This window comes from Prinia subflava, chromosome 1 (assembly GCF_021018805.1).
Source record: "Prinia subflava isolate CZ2003 ecotype Zambia chromosome 1, Cam_Psub_1.2, whole genome shotgun sequence".
Classification (NCBI taxonomy): Eukaryota; Metazoa; Chordata; class Aves; order Passeriformes; family Cisticolidae; genus Prinia; species Prinia subflava.
Window position 1 is genome coordinate 60,054,275 of NC_086247.1, and position 17,431 is coordinate 60,071,705.

General features: G+C 38.4%; 1 protein-coding gene across 1 annotated transcript; it reads left to right on the top strand.

Moving 5' to 3' along the window:
* Nucleotides 1–296: 296 nt before the first annotated feature.
* On the top strand, nt 297–12,437 carry GALR1 (galanin receptor 1). Its single transcript, XM_063397728.1, has 3 exons — nt 297–1,130; nt 7,502–7,567; nt 11,074–12,437. The coding sequence occupies exons 1-3, from the start codon at nt 429–431 to the stop codon at nt 11,389–11,391; spliced, it is 1,086 nt and encodes a 361-aa protein (XP_063253798.1). The 5' UTR covers nt 297–428; the 3' UTR covers nt 11,392–12,437.
* The last annotated feature ends 4,994 nt before the right edge of the window (nt 12,438–17,431 follow it).

Consider the following 17,431-nt stretch of genomic DNA (forward strand, 5'->3'; position numbering starts at 1 on the left):
GGATTCCGGCTGCCGCCCTGGGCGGGGGCACTGCATGCTGAAGGGGGAGGAAAAGGCGGGGGGAAATAAAGAGGGCAAGAAAACCGCACCTCCCCTTTCTCCGGGGAGCGCAGTCTCCCGCAGCAGCGCGGCAGGCGCGGAGGCTCCGCGGGCGGGGCGGGGCGGCCGGAGCGCCTCCCCGGGGGCGGCGGGGACCCGGGGCTCCCCCGCGGCCCGGGCGGGCGGAGCGCTGCTGCGGAGGGCGGCGGGGCCGCCGCGCCGGCTCCGCTCCCGGCAGCGCAAGCTGCGCCCAGCGCGGCGGCACCTCCGCCCTTCCCTGCCCGCCGCCCGGTGCCGGTGGGGCGGCTGCCCCGGACTCGCCGCGGTGCCGGGAAGCGGCGGCTCCGCGTTCCTCCCGCGGAAACTTTGCCCGGCGCGAAAGGGGAAGGATGGAGCCAGGAGAGCCCGCGGCGGCGCCCCTCAACCTGTCCCGAGCCGCGGCAGAGATGCCCCGCGGGGAGTTCAACCTGTCCGGGCTGCTGGAGGCCGAGGGGAAGCCCCTCTTCGGCATCGGCATCGAGAACTTCATCACCCTGATCGTCTTCGGTTTAATCTTCACCCTGGGCGTGCTGGGCAACACCCTGGTGATCACGGTGCTGGCGAGGAGCAAGCCAGGCAAGCGCCGAAGCACCACCAACATTTTCATCCTCAACCTGAGCATTGCCGACCTGGCCTACCTGCTCTTCTGCATCCCCTTCCAGTCCACGGTCTACGTGCTCCCCACCTGGGTGCTGGGAGCCTTCATCTGCAAGTTCATCCACTACTTCTTCACCATCTCCATGCTGGTGAGCATCTTCACGCTCTCGGCCATGTCTGTGGACCGGTACGTGGCCATCGTGCACTCCCGGCGCTCCTCAGCCTTGCGCGTTCCCCGCAACGCCATGCTGGGCGTGGGGCTCATCTGGGCGCTCTCCTTCGCCATGGCCTCGCCCGTGGCTCACCACCAGCGCATCTTCCACGGCGAGACCAGCAACCAGACCTTCTGCTGGGAGTTCTGGCCCAACCCACGCCACAAGAAGGTCTACGTGATTTGCACGTTCGTCTTCGGGTATCTGCTCCCGCTGCTGCTCATCTCCTTCTGCTATGCCAAGGTGGGGCAAATGTGAAAGGATGCGGGGGGACACGGTGGTGGAAAAGGTGCCCATGAGCCCTGGGGCCATCAATATCTGGGCGTGTGCAGGGACTTGGCACTGTTGGGAGAAAAAGAGCTGGGGTGAGTTTGTGCCACAAAGGGAGAGGGCAGGTTTTCTAGCTGAGGGATGTCTGAGGGTGGACAGTACATGTTCAATGTCACAGAGAAGTTGGAACAGGGATTGCATGGGATGAGTGGGGGGTGTGTTCCAGCAGTTAATGGAGTCTCTGTCAGATTTCCTTGTTGCAGAATGCTAAGAAGCCCCAGAGCTTTGCTGCTTTCTCTGTCACCATAACTCTTTTAATTTCTTGCAGTGCTGTGTGAGGAGTTTGACTCAATAAAGTACAATAAAGCAACAAGTTGTTCAGGCTTTAGGTGAAGCATTGTGGGTTTTGAAAATGAGCTTGAAAGTGACAAAAATTAGCTGTTTGGTGTTTAGAATAAAATGTGCATCATGCTGCCTGGTCCCGCTGGTGCCATGTCTTGACTCAGTTGGGGCTAATGAGAGAGTTACCTCTGACTTCAGCAAAGGCAGGTGGTTCTAGGGAGCAGGGCATGAGAACCCAGGTAGGAAGAAGCAATAATTAAGGGTGCATGAATATGGGTATTTAAGGACTTTTCTGCTTAAGCAAAGTGTCACATTTTTCTGGAGTAGTATTGCAGTCTTCAGTGTATGATCCTTGCTGCTGAACAGGGTCTGGAGTACCAGTTGCTACCTGCTGAGTTAGGCAGAGATCCTGCTGTTTCTGTGCCAGCCTTCAGTTGCAGGATTTCTCCTTATGTGGTGATTTACATTTGAGAGGATAGGACTGCTCTTGCAAATAAGGACTGCTTAAGTCAGTTCTTCAACTGGCAAGTTCAATAGACGTACCTGAAGTATTTAATTTGAACAAGTAATTTTATGTTCTGCTCAGTTTTATATACATTACATCCACTTAATTGTGATGTGCAAATTGAGGCTATAATGTTGTCCAACTCTGATGAAACTGAGGTGTGTAGAACACAAAGGATAAAATTTCTAAATGGCTGTTCATAGTGGAACAAATCCAACCTGGCAAATGAAGAAGAAACACAAATTTTCATACATAAACTGAATCCTGCTTTCCCTGAATGAATACACTGATATTTAATCTACTGTGGTGAATATGACTGAGCTGTAGCAATAGATCATCAGTTTGAAGAAAGTATGACACATTGCAGGGACAAGGTCATAGAATGTGTACACAGGGGGCTTTCAGCTACTAATTCTTCTCTTTTTCAAAGCCAAAGCATCTTCAGATTCAGCATAAAGTACTGGCCTTCAAAGTCTAATTATATGAGAGAGGATTAAAAGGAAATCTTTCAAAATTAGCATTGTCGTGTACAGTGTAGGCATGAAAAAGCAAATATGCTTAACCAAAATATATGCATGATAAATAAAACACACTCTGTCATTACAAAGCACCTCTACAGAAGTAAATCAATATTAGTATTAATATGTAGTTAAAAAAACCAAACCAAAACAAAAACAAACCAAAAACAACAGAAACCCCTCCAGGCCAACAAAAGCAACTGTGTGTGAGAAATATGCCCAGGAACAAGTTAGTAAAATCAAGGCCTCTTGAAATTACAATAAAATGGTGTGCTTAAACTGTTGCCAGGCTAGGGTCTCACCCTGGCTCTGTCATGTGTTTTGAGCCTGTGTGTGTGATCCTGCTTGCCATGGTGTCAGGCTGGAGGAGCAAACCTGAAGGGGTGAATTTTACAAGATAGCTAGGAGATAGCTGGTATCCTCATCAGTTTAAAAGCTGAAGAGTGCCATGACTTGTACAGAGCTGTCAAAGGAGTTTGTACCTTGCAGCTGAAGAGTCACTCCTGCCCTCTTTAGGAGCTACTGACAATCCTCCAATAGTGATATTTTGGGACAGAGAGAGCCTTCTCTTCTGAGGCTGAGCAACCCCAACTCTCTCAGTCTGTCTTCATAAGAGACATTAATCTCTGCGTTAGTTTCTTATGGACTTCACTGGTTTTCATGAACTGTGGATCAGCGAGAATGCAATCTTCTGCTCTAGTAAATTAAGACAAAGGAGACTCATTTCTCTATTTGAATATATTGCCTTCTGCAGACTCTTTTAAAGCAGTTCTGTTTCTTTCATAAACAAATTGCAATTGAACTTTCAGTTTTGAAAGTCTCATTTATTAGGCATTCTAATAGGGAGCCAAATTCTTTCTCTCTCTCTCTCACATTTATATTGTATTAGCAGAGATTTGTATTTTTCCCATGGATAACAATGCTGTTACAATGTACAGAAGTGCTGAAGTAGTGCCAGGTATTTGGAAGTAGTGTCCTCCCAAAATATCTCACGTGATCTATGCTCTTCAGGCAGAGATTTATGAGATCATGCTCTGTCTCTTGTTCACAGCTACCTCTTTCCTCTCTTCCACAAGTAACATTGGTTCAGTTTCAAGGCAAATTTTTGATAAAGGAGTGGAAATACCAAAATGAAGGGTACTTCCCTAGTTTTGTGAAAACAGCAGACAGTGAAGAAGATGGTGAGTCTCCATTATACTCTCTCTTTTAAGGAGTCACTTGGCATTCAACTGTTAAACACCAAACAAGCCATAAGGGAAGAGGTCTTATCAACTTACAGAGAAGACACATCTTTTTGGGAACACAGTAAAGAAGTCACAAATCCATAGGAAACCAGCTTTTGCTGCCTCAAAGAGCTACTCTTGAAAGAAGCTTATTACGTCAGAGGGAGGAGCAGTGATTATGTAGTGATCAGCTGAGTCTCAGCACTGTGTACTTACAGACACTTGTGTTCTGACTTTTGTTGTTTATCATTTTACTTGCTACATTTTTGTAATTCTGACTTTTTGTATGTGTTTTGTAACAGTGCTACAACATTTGCTCACTTATGTGTCCTTAAAAGGGTAAAGTGATAAATAATTCCCAGTCAGCTTCAACAGTTGACATGTGCCAGGGTTGTGCTCTGGATGCCTCCATTTTTCAAGGATTCACTCCCTGAAAGTCAGGTCTCCTTCAATCAAACCTTTATGTTGGACACCTATGATTATTAGCAAACATTTCCTTTTATAGATGTGTAATGTTAAAAGCTTTGTTTAAAACAAATATGTCTTGCCTCAAGAATGTTTCCATTATTATCTATCATTCTGAACATTCTGAATTCATGTCATGTATGATTTACAGACTTGGTTAAAACTAAGCCATAAAAAGTAACAGCCTCAACATAAAATACAATCCAGATTTGGATATTATATCCTAATTTTTTCTGAGCAACAAGGGGAAAACTTTATTAAACTGCACTAAAAGAGAAAAATAAAAGGTATGACACATTAGTCACGCACTCTTAATTGAAAGAGGGTGAAGGATCTCTTGTGACAATAGAAGTAGCAGCATTACTTTAAAACATGGATTTCAGGCAGTGGCACTTGAATTTCAATCAGGTTCATACTACAAACGTGGTTCAGAATGTAATGCTTCCATTATCTGTAAAACAAGCAGTTCATTCTTACTAGGTAGTGACCTTGTGCAGGCTTTCCTTCTGCATGATTTTCAGTGGCTGATAATGAGGGTGTAGCCAGTGAGATGCCAGACAGCAAACAGGGGTTTTTAACAGTGTAGATTTCAAACTTTCACAATATTTGATAGACTTATGTGAATAGGCACAGATAGTTGAAGTTATTTTCTTCACTCCTGTACTGGAAAAATCTCTTTCTCACCTTGATTTGGTCAAAATCCTCAGTCAGGGCTCTCAAGCCATCTTGAATGTAGTTTCTGAAACAAGTGGGGGAAAAGAATAATTAAAAAAAAAAAAAAAGAAAAAAAGAAAGAGAGAGAAAGAACAAAAAAAGACAGGAAGACAAAGAAAGAAAGAAAGAGAAAGAAAATAAAAGATCTGTAGGCAAAACCAAGGGCTTACCAAATGTCATGAGTGGTAGTTATGGTCATATGGTCTGGATCAGACCAGATCCTACAAGTCTCCTTACAGTCTCTTACACAGCAACATAATTTTCTTATCACAGCACCCCAGCCTCATCTCCAGAAAAGAGGGAGGCTGATCTCTGACCAGGAGGTACATGAAAGCTGGAGTTGAAAATATTACATCTTATAAGACCAGGTTGGGAACTATTTTTTAGCAACCTGAGTGTTTCATTCCATGGGTTAAAAATGCACATACAAATGTATTAGTGGATATTTTGAAATAATTTCTTAGGAGAAATAGCCTGAGACAAATTGAGAGGCACATTGTAGGATTACTGTTCATTAAGGCTGTTAGAGGAACAATTGATTATTCATTGGCCCAGGGAAGAGACATTTGAACAGGGTAGTGGGGAGAGTGTCTTCGATTTGCCTTGTAGTGTCTGTGCATAAACATGGCTCTTTTTTAATGCTCCGTGGCATTCTGTGTAGGTCTTTGAGAGCTGTTGCACTGCTGTTGATAAGTAGTTACATTTTGCCTTTTTCTCTTGCTTCTACTTTTCATGCCATCTGGTACAATACTGTGAGGAGGCAATATGTTTTCACTGCGAATACTTTTTCTATGGAATGTATATGTAACCCAAAAGAGGGGAAGCTGAGAAGGTTCATCTAAAGGTTATAATCTAGACTGACAACAAAACCCTCCACCATCACCTCCCGACCTCCTCAAGTATCCAATCTACCTGTTTTGTCTCCTTCATCTTTCTTTGAACTGGAGAGAACATGCAAAACTTTGGGCTAAAAATTTCAGAAGAGAACAAAAAAATGTTTGTAACTTTAAAAAAATTTGCAATTCTGATCTCTGGGAAGAATTTATCTGACTTTAGTTTTGGGCTGTGAAGGAGAATCACAGAACAGTGCAGTCACTGGGTGGCACGTGATGGGATTTGCAAAGGCCCAGCAGAAACAGCCCATCACTGTAAGTTTTGTGAAGGCGATATGATAGATGAAGCAGCAGTGATGGGACATGAACTTAATTGCATTCTTCCCATGCCCTTTTTTTTTTTAGTTTTATGCTTTTCCCTGATGGACTCAGCAATTCAGCTGGTCTGTACAGGGTGATGGGAGTCTGTGAATCGGACTGTCATCTCTCTGTTCTTCTGCTGGGGTTCTGACCTTTCCTTTGGGTCTGCTTCATGCTGAAGAAGAAAGAAATTAAGTCAAAATGGGACTTTCTCTGGGAAAGCCCATTTATTTTTCTCCTGTTTTTTCTTAGCTCAGGTTAGCCCCCAGAACTGGCCTGGATAGTGTTTCCAAACAGGAAGTGCACACAGAGTGAGTCACATGGTAGTACACGGGCACAAATGAACTGCACTTACAATATTAAGTGGTTATAAGTAATTTCTTATTTTTATTGTTGTTGGTGGTTCTCTGATAGCTACGAGTAGATACCTAAAAAATGAAGTCTGCTGATGAGCTCTGGATACTCACAAATAACATCTTACTTTTAATTCAATATGTATGTCTATAAAACTCAAATGCCACAGTGGGATCAAGTCTCTAAATCATCTTGACTGATATCTGTCCTGATAGTGTTTAGCTGTGCACCTCAGAGAACACAGAGAAAATGTTCTCAGATGATATGAAAGAATCTGAATTTGGACCCTTTTCCTCACCTCAAAATCTCTCTGCATCCTCTATCCAAAACCTTATGTGTAAATGATTATGTTAAAATTTGGACCCTGCTCTTGGACAGTGAGCCTCTTTGTGACGTATTTTTAAAATCTGCTTGTGAAACACATGGTGAGTATCATCACATTGTTGTTAAAGGTCATGCCTCATATGTCATGCCTCATGTGTCATGCCTCATTTTAGTATAAATTATTTTTGAAAGCCTAAGCTTCTTTCAAAGATCAAATAGTGGCAACCATCTTGATGATATTAATCAAGCATCCATCTGAAGGAAGCAAATAATGCAGGTGACTCAGAAAAGCTCTGACTCAAAACATACACTTTTCTTATGTTGCACACACTAAAGGTCATTCTAAATCAACAGTCTCTGACTTTTTACAGAAGAAGAGAGACTGCTAATTCTATGTACAAGACAGGTTTCCATCTGTTTCCTTGTTAACTTGTGATACATATTTGTTATGTGATACATCTGAATATTTTTATAAGAATTCCGTTGTGGTCTGCTTCGTATTTGTTTGTTCACACGGACTCACATATGTAATTCTTTTGGCTTTCCTACTGTGCATGTTTGAAATGTGTAAGCTGCTTCAGTGATGTTTGTTAGTGAATCATGCAGTACTGGAGAGCACAAGAATACTCTAGGATAGACGGGTTGGAATTTTGTTTGAATAGGAATTGGGGAGATATGATAATGAGATGCAAATTAATCTTTTCAGGTCCTTAATCATTTACATAAGAAGTTGAGAAACATGTCAAAGAAGTCAGAAGCATCCAAGAAAAAGGTATGTTACATTCACCACTAATAGTCATTTGTGTGTATTTTAGTTTTATGGCTAAGCTAATTTGGTACTTGTTCCTAAGATGTAACAGAGAGAAGAAATTAAAATTAAGTGCTTAATGAAATATTCAGTGTGCCTCTGAACTCTCTGAACTTAGCAGATTGGAATCTTTCCTGATTCAAGTTTTTCATCACATTGCATCAAGCCATTACCTGAGATCCTCATGTTTGAACTTCAGAGCATCTGAAATTTAGGCACAGGGAGACAACCTGTCATTTGTGATAATTTTTTTTTTTCTTTTTTTTCTTTTTTTTTCTTTTTTTTTTTTTTTCTCACAAGCATTTTCCCTTGCCTTGTAAATCATGGGATTTTAAATTTTATTTTTTTAAACTAGCTGATTTTGTAATGTTTCAATGAATAATTCCTAGGCTGCATGAGGAACCTTTAAATTTATTGTGCTTCCCAATAAGAGTCTAATAGGAGACTTTTAATGATTCTCTAATTCCCCTATTGATTTTCCACACAGTATTTACTTCTCTTACATTCAAGACATACGGGATACAAATAGAATCATGAAATGTCTTTAAAGAAGAATGTAAACTTCATGATTTAGAACAATATTTAAAAGATGCGTTAGTGAATTTGTCAGTTAATATAACGTGTTTGTGATTTTTGAGCACATTTGACCACAGTGATCATTTGACTAACTAATTTTATGGATGTGGAGGAAAAGCCCCTTAAGCTATAGCTCTTCATTTGATTTGATCACTGTTTTCATATGGGCATGGAGAGTGCCTGCAGTGTAAATGAGATATACAGGGACTCAACAGGGAATAAGTATACTCTTATTTATTCATTCTCTATTTTTCTTATGAAATATAGATTTTGAAAAATAGGTTTAGATATAGAAAAATATATTTTGATTCCTAGAATTAAAAGCATTATGGCCCTGACTCAGTAAAATGCATGACATACATTTAATGTTTGTCAAGGCCAAAGGTATAGGAATTTTGTACATTGCCCTCTCTCATCTAAATTATTCTCAAAGTGGAAATTTATCTGCACCTTGTCTCACCACTAACTCTCAAAAATTGCAGATCTGACTAGGAATTAACATTCAGATGTATCCGGGTTCAGTAGCGAAAGAAAAAAAAAATAAAAAGCAGTCCAGAACTTTTTTTTGCCTTAGAAAATGAGTTTCTAAACTTAAGGCCTAACTCATGTTTTTCAGAGCAACCCTGTCTCTGTTAGTGTGTTAGTGCTCTCTCTGGTTACCATATCTTTCTTCTTTTCCTTCTACTGTTTTGTGAAGAATGCATTTCAGGTGTAATCATACGTTTTTAGCTTTTTTCAAACCTTTATGAACATTCTAGTAGGAGAATCTTAAAATAAATTTGCTGCATATGTGGAAAAAAATTAATTTGCCTAAATTCTATTTTTCATGCTTTTTGGTCACAAAGCATCAATATTAATATCATATACTTCAAATGGATTTTATTTGCCAGAAAGGAACTCTAAACAAGCTCCTGGTAGGTAAAAAAGAGCTGCAGTGATACCTTGCTTGCAAGACAAAGTAATGATTTTGGAAAAGTAAGCTCTGAAGTTAGGCTTAGGAGGAACAATGGGGTAAAGCAGATGTTGTGAGGTTTCCTAATACAGAATTGCTTCTTCTGCAGGTATGAAATACCTTAAGTAAAAGTTACAAGAGACATGTATTCTTTCAGGTTCATTGATAGCCTATTGAAAGTCAGTGATTTTCCTCGGCATTTTTTCTTAGAATTTGGAACAAACTGAAGTAATAAGCCTCTTTTGAAGTAATATATGTAATGCATGTGGTATCCTGAAAATTTCTTTTCACTTGTAATATCAACCCACTGAACACATAATTTAGAGAATAAACTTCTCTTAATTGATGCAGTCTTGTTAGAACACATTCTCCAGATAAGACCTGGAAAAGAAAATATCTCTGTGCTGTTTTAGTGGCAACTGATTTCAACTTCATAGGGCTAACTAGAGGTATGTGAAAACAGATGATTTATTTAGACTAAACAGATTATATTAACTATATATATAATGTCCTTTGGTTTCTGTTGTGAGATTATACTGACCAACAACAGTATCTGTCATAAGTTATTTTGGCCTGCTGCCACAGAAATCAAAACATTTTTCCTGTAAGTTTTTCTAAGCTAACTCATGTTCTGATTAGGTAGGTCAGCTTAATTATTACTGAGCATTAATCTGTTCAAGAAATACAGATCAAATTCAATAAACTAGCAAAAAATATAGATATTTTATATGGTGCAATATTTATCACTCTGTGGCCACTGGGTTAGTTTTGGATGTGAAGAAGTTATCTGAAAAATTATGTTATAAAGTGTTAATATAGTAATTATAATGGCTCATGACATAATATGCATTGGAATTATTATTAGACTTTTATTTGGAGACTTATTTAATTGAAAGAAGTACTTGATAGAGGAATAGAGATATTAATTAGTTAGGCCACTGCAAAGCACTAACTGCTGTTGGTGAAGTAGGTGAAAGCTAAGGAAAATATTTACAGTCAGATTCCACTGTGCCCCAACAGAACTCCTGCAGCACCTGAGGGGTTCTTACCAACTGATTCTGGAGCTCAGAATGGATCTAATCTAAGTCATGGTCCTCTCATAAATTGTGGAAGTGGAGTGTGGGAGCAGCACTGAGCATATCTTTTGTTCCATTTTTAATTTAGTGTTTGGTGGTGAACTTTAATTTCCAGATTGGTTTTGATAATGTGCAATCACCAGAAATTTCAAGCCCTTACCTTTTTTTTTCACTAATTGTATCCCAGAATGTTGTTTGTTATCTGACTCTCTCTGTGAAAATTCTGTGTTTAAAGGAGATACTTTCAAAAAGTTTACTTTAGTAAACATTTGAGCAAGCTCTAAGCTCTTCTACCAGCTGCCTTCATGTATAATAAATCTCTCTTGAAATTTTCATCAGAAGTTCTTGTGCACTGTACTAAAACATTTGTAATCATTAGATTATTAATTTAGCAATCTTTAGTAATCCAAACATCAGTAAATTTTAGTAAATATTACTAACTATTACTAAATATTACTAAAATATTAGTAATCATTAGATGTGGATGAGATTTCCCAAAGACCCCTGTTGTCATTATTTTACAACAGGCTCAGGCCCACTTCAGAAAAGGCTAAGTTTTTGTGTAAGGAGTTAGGAACATCATTGTTTACCTTTGAGGAAAGTTGTGCATTGCTGTTTACAGTGACATTTTCCAAGGGTTCTCCTTGCAGTAGTTCACTATAGAAAATAAAGCCATATAGGTAATGGGGTGAAATCAGTAACAAATATTGCAGTGTGTTCCTTCTCAATATCCTTTTTATTGTGGTGTTTTTTTTTTTTTTGTTTTTTTTTTTTTTTTTTTCCTCCAGATAGTAGTTTTGGAGTAGGTTTAAAGCTGATTCTTTGAGTGCTCATCAGACATATGTGTTTTCCTTTCCTTGTCTCAGACAGCACAGACTGTGTTGGTGGTGGTAGTGGTTTTTGGCATCTCCTGGCTGCCTCATCACGTGATCCATCTCTGGGCTGAATTTGGAGTTTTCCCACTGACTCAAGCCTCCTTTCTCTTCAGGGTAACTGCACACTGCCTGGCTTACAGCAATTCTTCTGTGAACCCAATCATATATGCATTTCTATCTGAAAATTTTAGGAAGGCCTACAAACAAGTCTTCAAATGCCAGATTGGTAATGAGTCACTTCTGAATGATGCTAAGGAAAATAAAAGTCGGATAGATACACCACCCTCTACCAATTGTACCCACGTGTGAATGCTGAGAAGCCCTGTATGTTGGCTCTTCCTTTATGTAAACTAAACACCAAGAAAAAAAAGCACAATGAGGTTTATCCTGGGTTTATCTTGATAAAACTAATTGCTATTTAATGTACTGAAGTTGCATTTGTAAGCAAAGTTTGTGAAACACATATGAAAGAAACCTGTGCTGACCCTTTGCATCTTAGATAGCTTTGTCAAATAAACCTCTTGGACTTTCACAGATATTTGGGAAAAAAAGTGTTGAGATTATTTGTCTGTATTCTTACTCACTAAGCATACAAGGGTACAAGAAGATGTTGATGCGGACAGGTAACTTTCTGACATTTTGCTCCATGAAAGTGAAAAAATGGATAAATTTTCTGTCCTACAGATAATAAATACTGGACTACTATGATTTCAAAGAGGAAAGCTTTTGTTCTCTCTTCAGATTGTTCTGATGACACCCTTTTTCTTTTTGAACATGGGCTCTGATTTGGAGTTGGAATAAATTGTATACACCTTGAGGCAATTGCTTTAGAGAGGAAATGCAATTTGTATCTGTTTAGCTGGTTTTAATGTGTCCTCTGGAGCAAGGGTGGATTGGTTTCCCACTTCATATGGCTGCCTTACTGTATACACAGAAATTTTGTGTACACTATATGGGGTTTTTTTATGGCCTGTATGTAATTGTAGCAGAATGAGGATTTGTGTCTAATTGAGGGAAGCTTTTCTTCATGTGCCGCATGTGCACGTGTGTCTCCTTAATTTCATGGTCTTTGAGATGCAGATACAGTTTTAAATGTACAATGAATAAATGTTTTAAATTAAAGAAGCTCCACACAATGCTTAAGGATTTTCCCTTAAAAGTTGTAGGTGGAGCTTGAAATTATTTAGTTTTAAATTGGAAGTATAAAGAAGGTTGCATTTAAATTAATGTGAAGTATGTAAGGTAAATGGTACAATTCTGCAAATTCTTAAATAAAATTAGTAGTTTCGGTAATTTTATAAATTTACTGAAAATGTCTTTAGGTAGTAAACCAATAAAGAAATAATGGAAAAACATTCCTTTAAAAATATTCTTTTAGCTGGAGTAAGACATGATTTTACTTTTTTTTATTAATGACCCATAGACTCATAGAGGAAATCAAATTAAAGGAACCTCTGGACATCCTCTGAAGCAGGGATACCCTCAGAGTTGTATCCCTTCCCTGTCTAGGCAAAATCTGAAATTTTCTAAGAATGGCAATTGAACAATATTTTTGGAGCAACCTGTGCTAGTGCCTAATCACTCTCACTAAAATATTTTTTCTTATCCACAGCTGGGATTTCCCTTGATGTATCTTGTGACCATTACTGTCTGCCCTTTCTCTGTGTACTGAAGCCTTTTCTCTAACTGACTAATGTGTAATTTTAAGATGGCCATTTAATTTCCCCTCAACCTTCCCTTCTGAAACCAAGTGCTGCTCTCAGCCTCTCCTCAGATCCCTGGCTGGGTCAGTGGCCTTCCACTGCCCTTCCTCCAGCATATCCATCCCTCTCATGAACTGAAGTGTTCAGAACTGAGGAGTGTATTCCAGACATGGCCTCACAAGCACTGAGCACAATAATTGCTTCTCTTGACCCATTGGCTGGTTCTTGCTAAATACAGCTCAATATTATCATAATTTATGGCTGCAAGGATATGCTGCTGACTTGTATTTAATTTCTGCTTTACAAGCCCTCGAGTCCTTTTCAGCAGATTTGCATTGAGTCCCATTCCAAGTGTCAGGACTTGGCTTCTGGCATTCTTGATCTTCATGCATTTGGTAGCTGTTACTTCCACATTTCCAGCTTGCCAAGGGCCCTTTGAAAGGCATGCCTTCCCTCCAGAATATCCACCACTCCAACAGGTTTGGTACTGTGTGTAAAATTGCTGAGAGAGTGCTATAACCCTCTCCCTGGTCTCTGAAGATGCTAAGTGGTGTTGGCCAGATGTCCTTTCAGAGTCTTTTTCTCCACAGACTTACTTCAGAAAAAATAATAATTCAGAGTGGTGGAATGTCAACTGTGGAGAGTTAGCTTACATAAAAATATCTTTGTTTATGTGTCAGCATTGTCTGCTTGGAACCAGTAAAATAATATCAAAGACATGCTATTGCATGCATGGTGTTTGTGTCCATTCTTTCATATGAAGAGACCATTTGATGATATTTCTAGGAACAAAAAATATAAATATATACAAATATATATTTAAAAAAACCTCTCAATTGGAAAGGTTTATCTATGTAGGAAACCATTTCCTGGGCTGGGATTGAGGTTCAGAAACAGCCTAGAAAGAAGTTCCTTTGAGTCTTCAGATACTCATCACCTCAAATACTCAAATTATTGCAACGTTATCAAACTTCAGTGGAATTTACAACATTTTAGGAAATTCTACATTTTTGAAAATTGTGGGGTTTATTTTGAAAAATAGCTATTTTATTAGATTTTTAGTAAAAATTTCAATGTAAACATATAATTGAAAACATGATTATAATAACAAGCTGGTATTGTCTCATCTAGAGAAGAATTATTTTCCTTAATTGTACATTATTTTAAACCTAGGTGCTTTTTAGTAATGGAGCTACATCTGTCTGAAATTTTTAGGATGAGGGAGTGGGAAGGTAGGGACTTCTGTAACAACTAGTTAGCAAGGTCCCACTTTGTTCCTGGTGAATATCAGTAAAACTTGCACCTGACTTTTCAAAACACCTTAAGAAGAAGCTGACACTCTAAGGCTCAGTTTCCTGCCTGAAACATGCTTTTGTTGGTCTGTCTCTAGTGTGACTCCATCATACCCAGCTGTGACATGAAGGTTAGGAATACAGAGGAAGTGTTAATATGTACTATGAACTATATCCAACCCTTGAGCAGCTGACACTTGGTCAGGAAGGTGTCCTGCCACAGAAATGGCTGATTTGGGTAGAAAATTGGGAAATGGGTACTAAGATCCCCTACAACTGAGTACTTGCTTCCAGGTTCTGAGCTTATTGGCAGGGATTGTTGTGTCTGGTGGAAAGCAAAACAAAAGATTCACCTCATTGATTGGCTTAGTATGCTTTTTTACATCTTTTCCTAACCAGAAATGTTGATTCTGGTGTACCTGAAGCAAAGTGTACCTGAAGCAAAGGCAAGAGCAAAAAAGATTTCTCTGGCTAGGCTTGAAGAAATAATCCCACTGAATTCCACCCTGTTGTGTGAATCTATTACACTGTACAAAACAAAATAGGCAACAGGAAGGTTTACTCAAACTTCTCTCAAACTAAGACCCTTGAGTAGATTTCTAACCAAGTTTGTGTTGGTTACATTTTCTGCTTTGCATCACTTTTGCCTTAAAAAGATACAGAAATCTTATAAAAAGAAGTAAAGACATTATCCCACCAGGGTTTGTAATGCCATGTTTGCCCTGCCTGGTTGTGAGAGTAGGGTGTTTGAGGTATAATACAAAAGATTACAGCAGGTAATTACAGCAGTACAGCAGGGCTCTTCTTCCACTAATAAAGACTAAAATACCATTCCAAGAGATGTGTGGACCCAGATGCAGACTGTGCACTGCTATATGTAAATCAGTTTTAGGATCCATAGCCAAAACCCCCCAATTATATGGCACTTGGCCAACATACTGTTGAATATGTACAAACATACAGAAAATGAAAGAGCATGTTTAACCTTATGCTCAGCCATGCTACTTCACAGGTAATTGTGTTGCCCACTTAATCAATTTTGAAGGAAGGAATCTAATTAGTTGCAAATGAAGCTGACAATTACTGCTTCTGAGTCATTTAACAACACTGTTCTCAGTCACAGGTATGTACTAAACATCATGTAATGTAATCATTCATAATTCCCTAAAATTCTTGTATCAAAAAATGTAGAATTTCTTCAAAAATTTCGTATGTCTAAGGTGGGTAACAAAATTGCATGGTGTAATAGATTACAAAAATATGCCCAAACTGGCTGAAATTATATGTAAAACCCATTATGACTGTATAAGGAGCAAACTGAAATTTTGTAGTTGAGTGCTCCCATCTACACTCCCAGTATTCTTTCAATATTTTGTGTGATGAAATTAGTGAGTATTTTAAAATTTTTCAGAAATACTTTTTCTAAATTTAAACATTGAAAAAAGAGTATTTTAAAAGCTATTTAATGTTTGGCAACATAGGGCATTTAAATGACATGTTTTAAGTTATGGTCCTTTGAGCTTTGTATTGCCTTTTGCTTTGTGTGCATGCATCTCTTCCTTCAAACTTTATTATTTTCATAATTGACTATATCTCAATTTTCAAAAATTAATGTCACTATCTCCAAGAGATAATATATATATATATATACTTCATTTTACAGTGAAATAAATTTTGCTTTAAATTCCACATTGTAGGGAAGGAGATTATAAAATTATTTTGTGAATACATTATTTTAGACATTGTTATCTTCATGGTTGTTTCACAGTGTGATGTGACACATTGAATCTAACGATATTTGTGGTATTTTGAGAACCGAGGACAGCAGAGAAAAGAACAGCTTGTACCTTACAGAGCTTGTGTTAGTGTTCTGTGTTCAGTATGTGGGCAAAAGCCAAAGACCAAAAAATTAAGAATTTCTGTTTGTTTCAATGTATAGTGCATATACAGTCGTGCAGTTGTTCTGAGATATATTGTACTTTGCATGAATTTCAGGGGACTCTTCCAAGAGATCTGTACCATCTTGTCTCTGTCATATGAGATACAAACTGCTTTCCTTACAAAGTATTTACATAACAATTAAAAACAAGCAGCATCTTCAGGAAAACTTCCAGAAAAAATAGTGTGAAGTAAAACTGAATAGAGTTTGATGGCTAGATGTCACTAGGTGTTGAAAATTTAACTGATATAACAAGTACTCTGATTTTCAAGTACTTACATGCAGGAGGCATGGTCCTCCATTCAGGCTGGTAAGAAGTCTATTGAAATTTATGAAATTCATGTATATTTCTTATTCAACTGTAGTTTAAATCTCTGTAATTGATGTGTAGTTTAAGAGACAGAAAAATAGATTCAGATTCATATATTTGAATATCAGAAAAAACTAAGAGTTCTTCAATGATGTGAAGTCCAAACCTATTTTATGAAAGCCTGTATGTGGCTCCAGTTTTGGAAAAAGACAACCAACTCCAAGCATATTTGTGTATGTATATTTGTTTTAACATTGATCACAAGCTATTTCAATACAGTAAAAATAGCTGGTTGAGCATGAAACCAAAATATAATCAGATTTACACCTAATGAAAACTTTTTAAACCAGAAGTAAATGCTACAGCATGGATTTAAAATTGTGTGCACTTGATCAATATTACTGTACAGTACTCAAGAATCCTTTGTCTATGACATTTGTAGAAACATTAGTGTACCTTGATCAGGTACATTTTCTGGATGAAGACTCGAGTGTTATTTTATAAAAGTATTTCCCTAATGGCAGCATTCTCTTATTGGAAAACTGTACAATTTCCATTGCATGGTCATTCCATTTCTCTATAAACATTTAACCACATCTAATATTTGCTGAGAAAAATAAAACCTCTCCTCTAACAATATATCATCTGAGCTACATAGATGTTTCTAGCAACACCTGTCAAGAACTTATCATCCTGTTGAAGTTTAATATTAAGGTTTTGAAAGAAAATGCAAAATGACTGCTAATGCCTTGTAGTTGTGACATTTACAGTAGAGGTGATGGTGTGACAGTTTCTTTACATTGAATTCCACAATTTAGCGCAAGCAAACAGGTAGTTTTAATATAGCAAAATGAAAAGTTATACATTTAGGAATGAAGAACATGAGGCAAACTATAAAAATTTATTATTGTACTGGAAAATGATGAATTTGAAATTGCCAGTAAACTAAACATGACTTTCAGCTCTGTGTAACTGAAATGGCCTGCATAGCCCCTGGAATCCTGAATTCATTTGATATTAGACCTGAGCCACAAGAAGCAGCTCTGCAAAGTGTGGGCTTTCACAAAAGCCCTAGGAAAGGGACCTTTCCTAGAACTTTCTATAA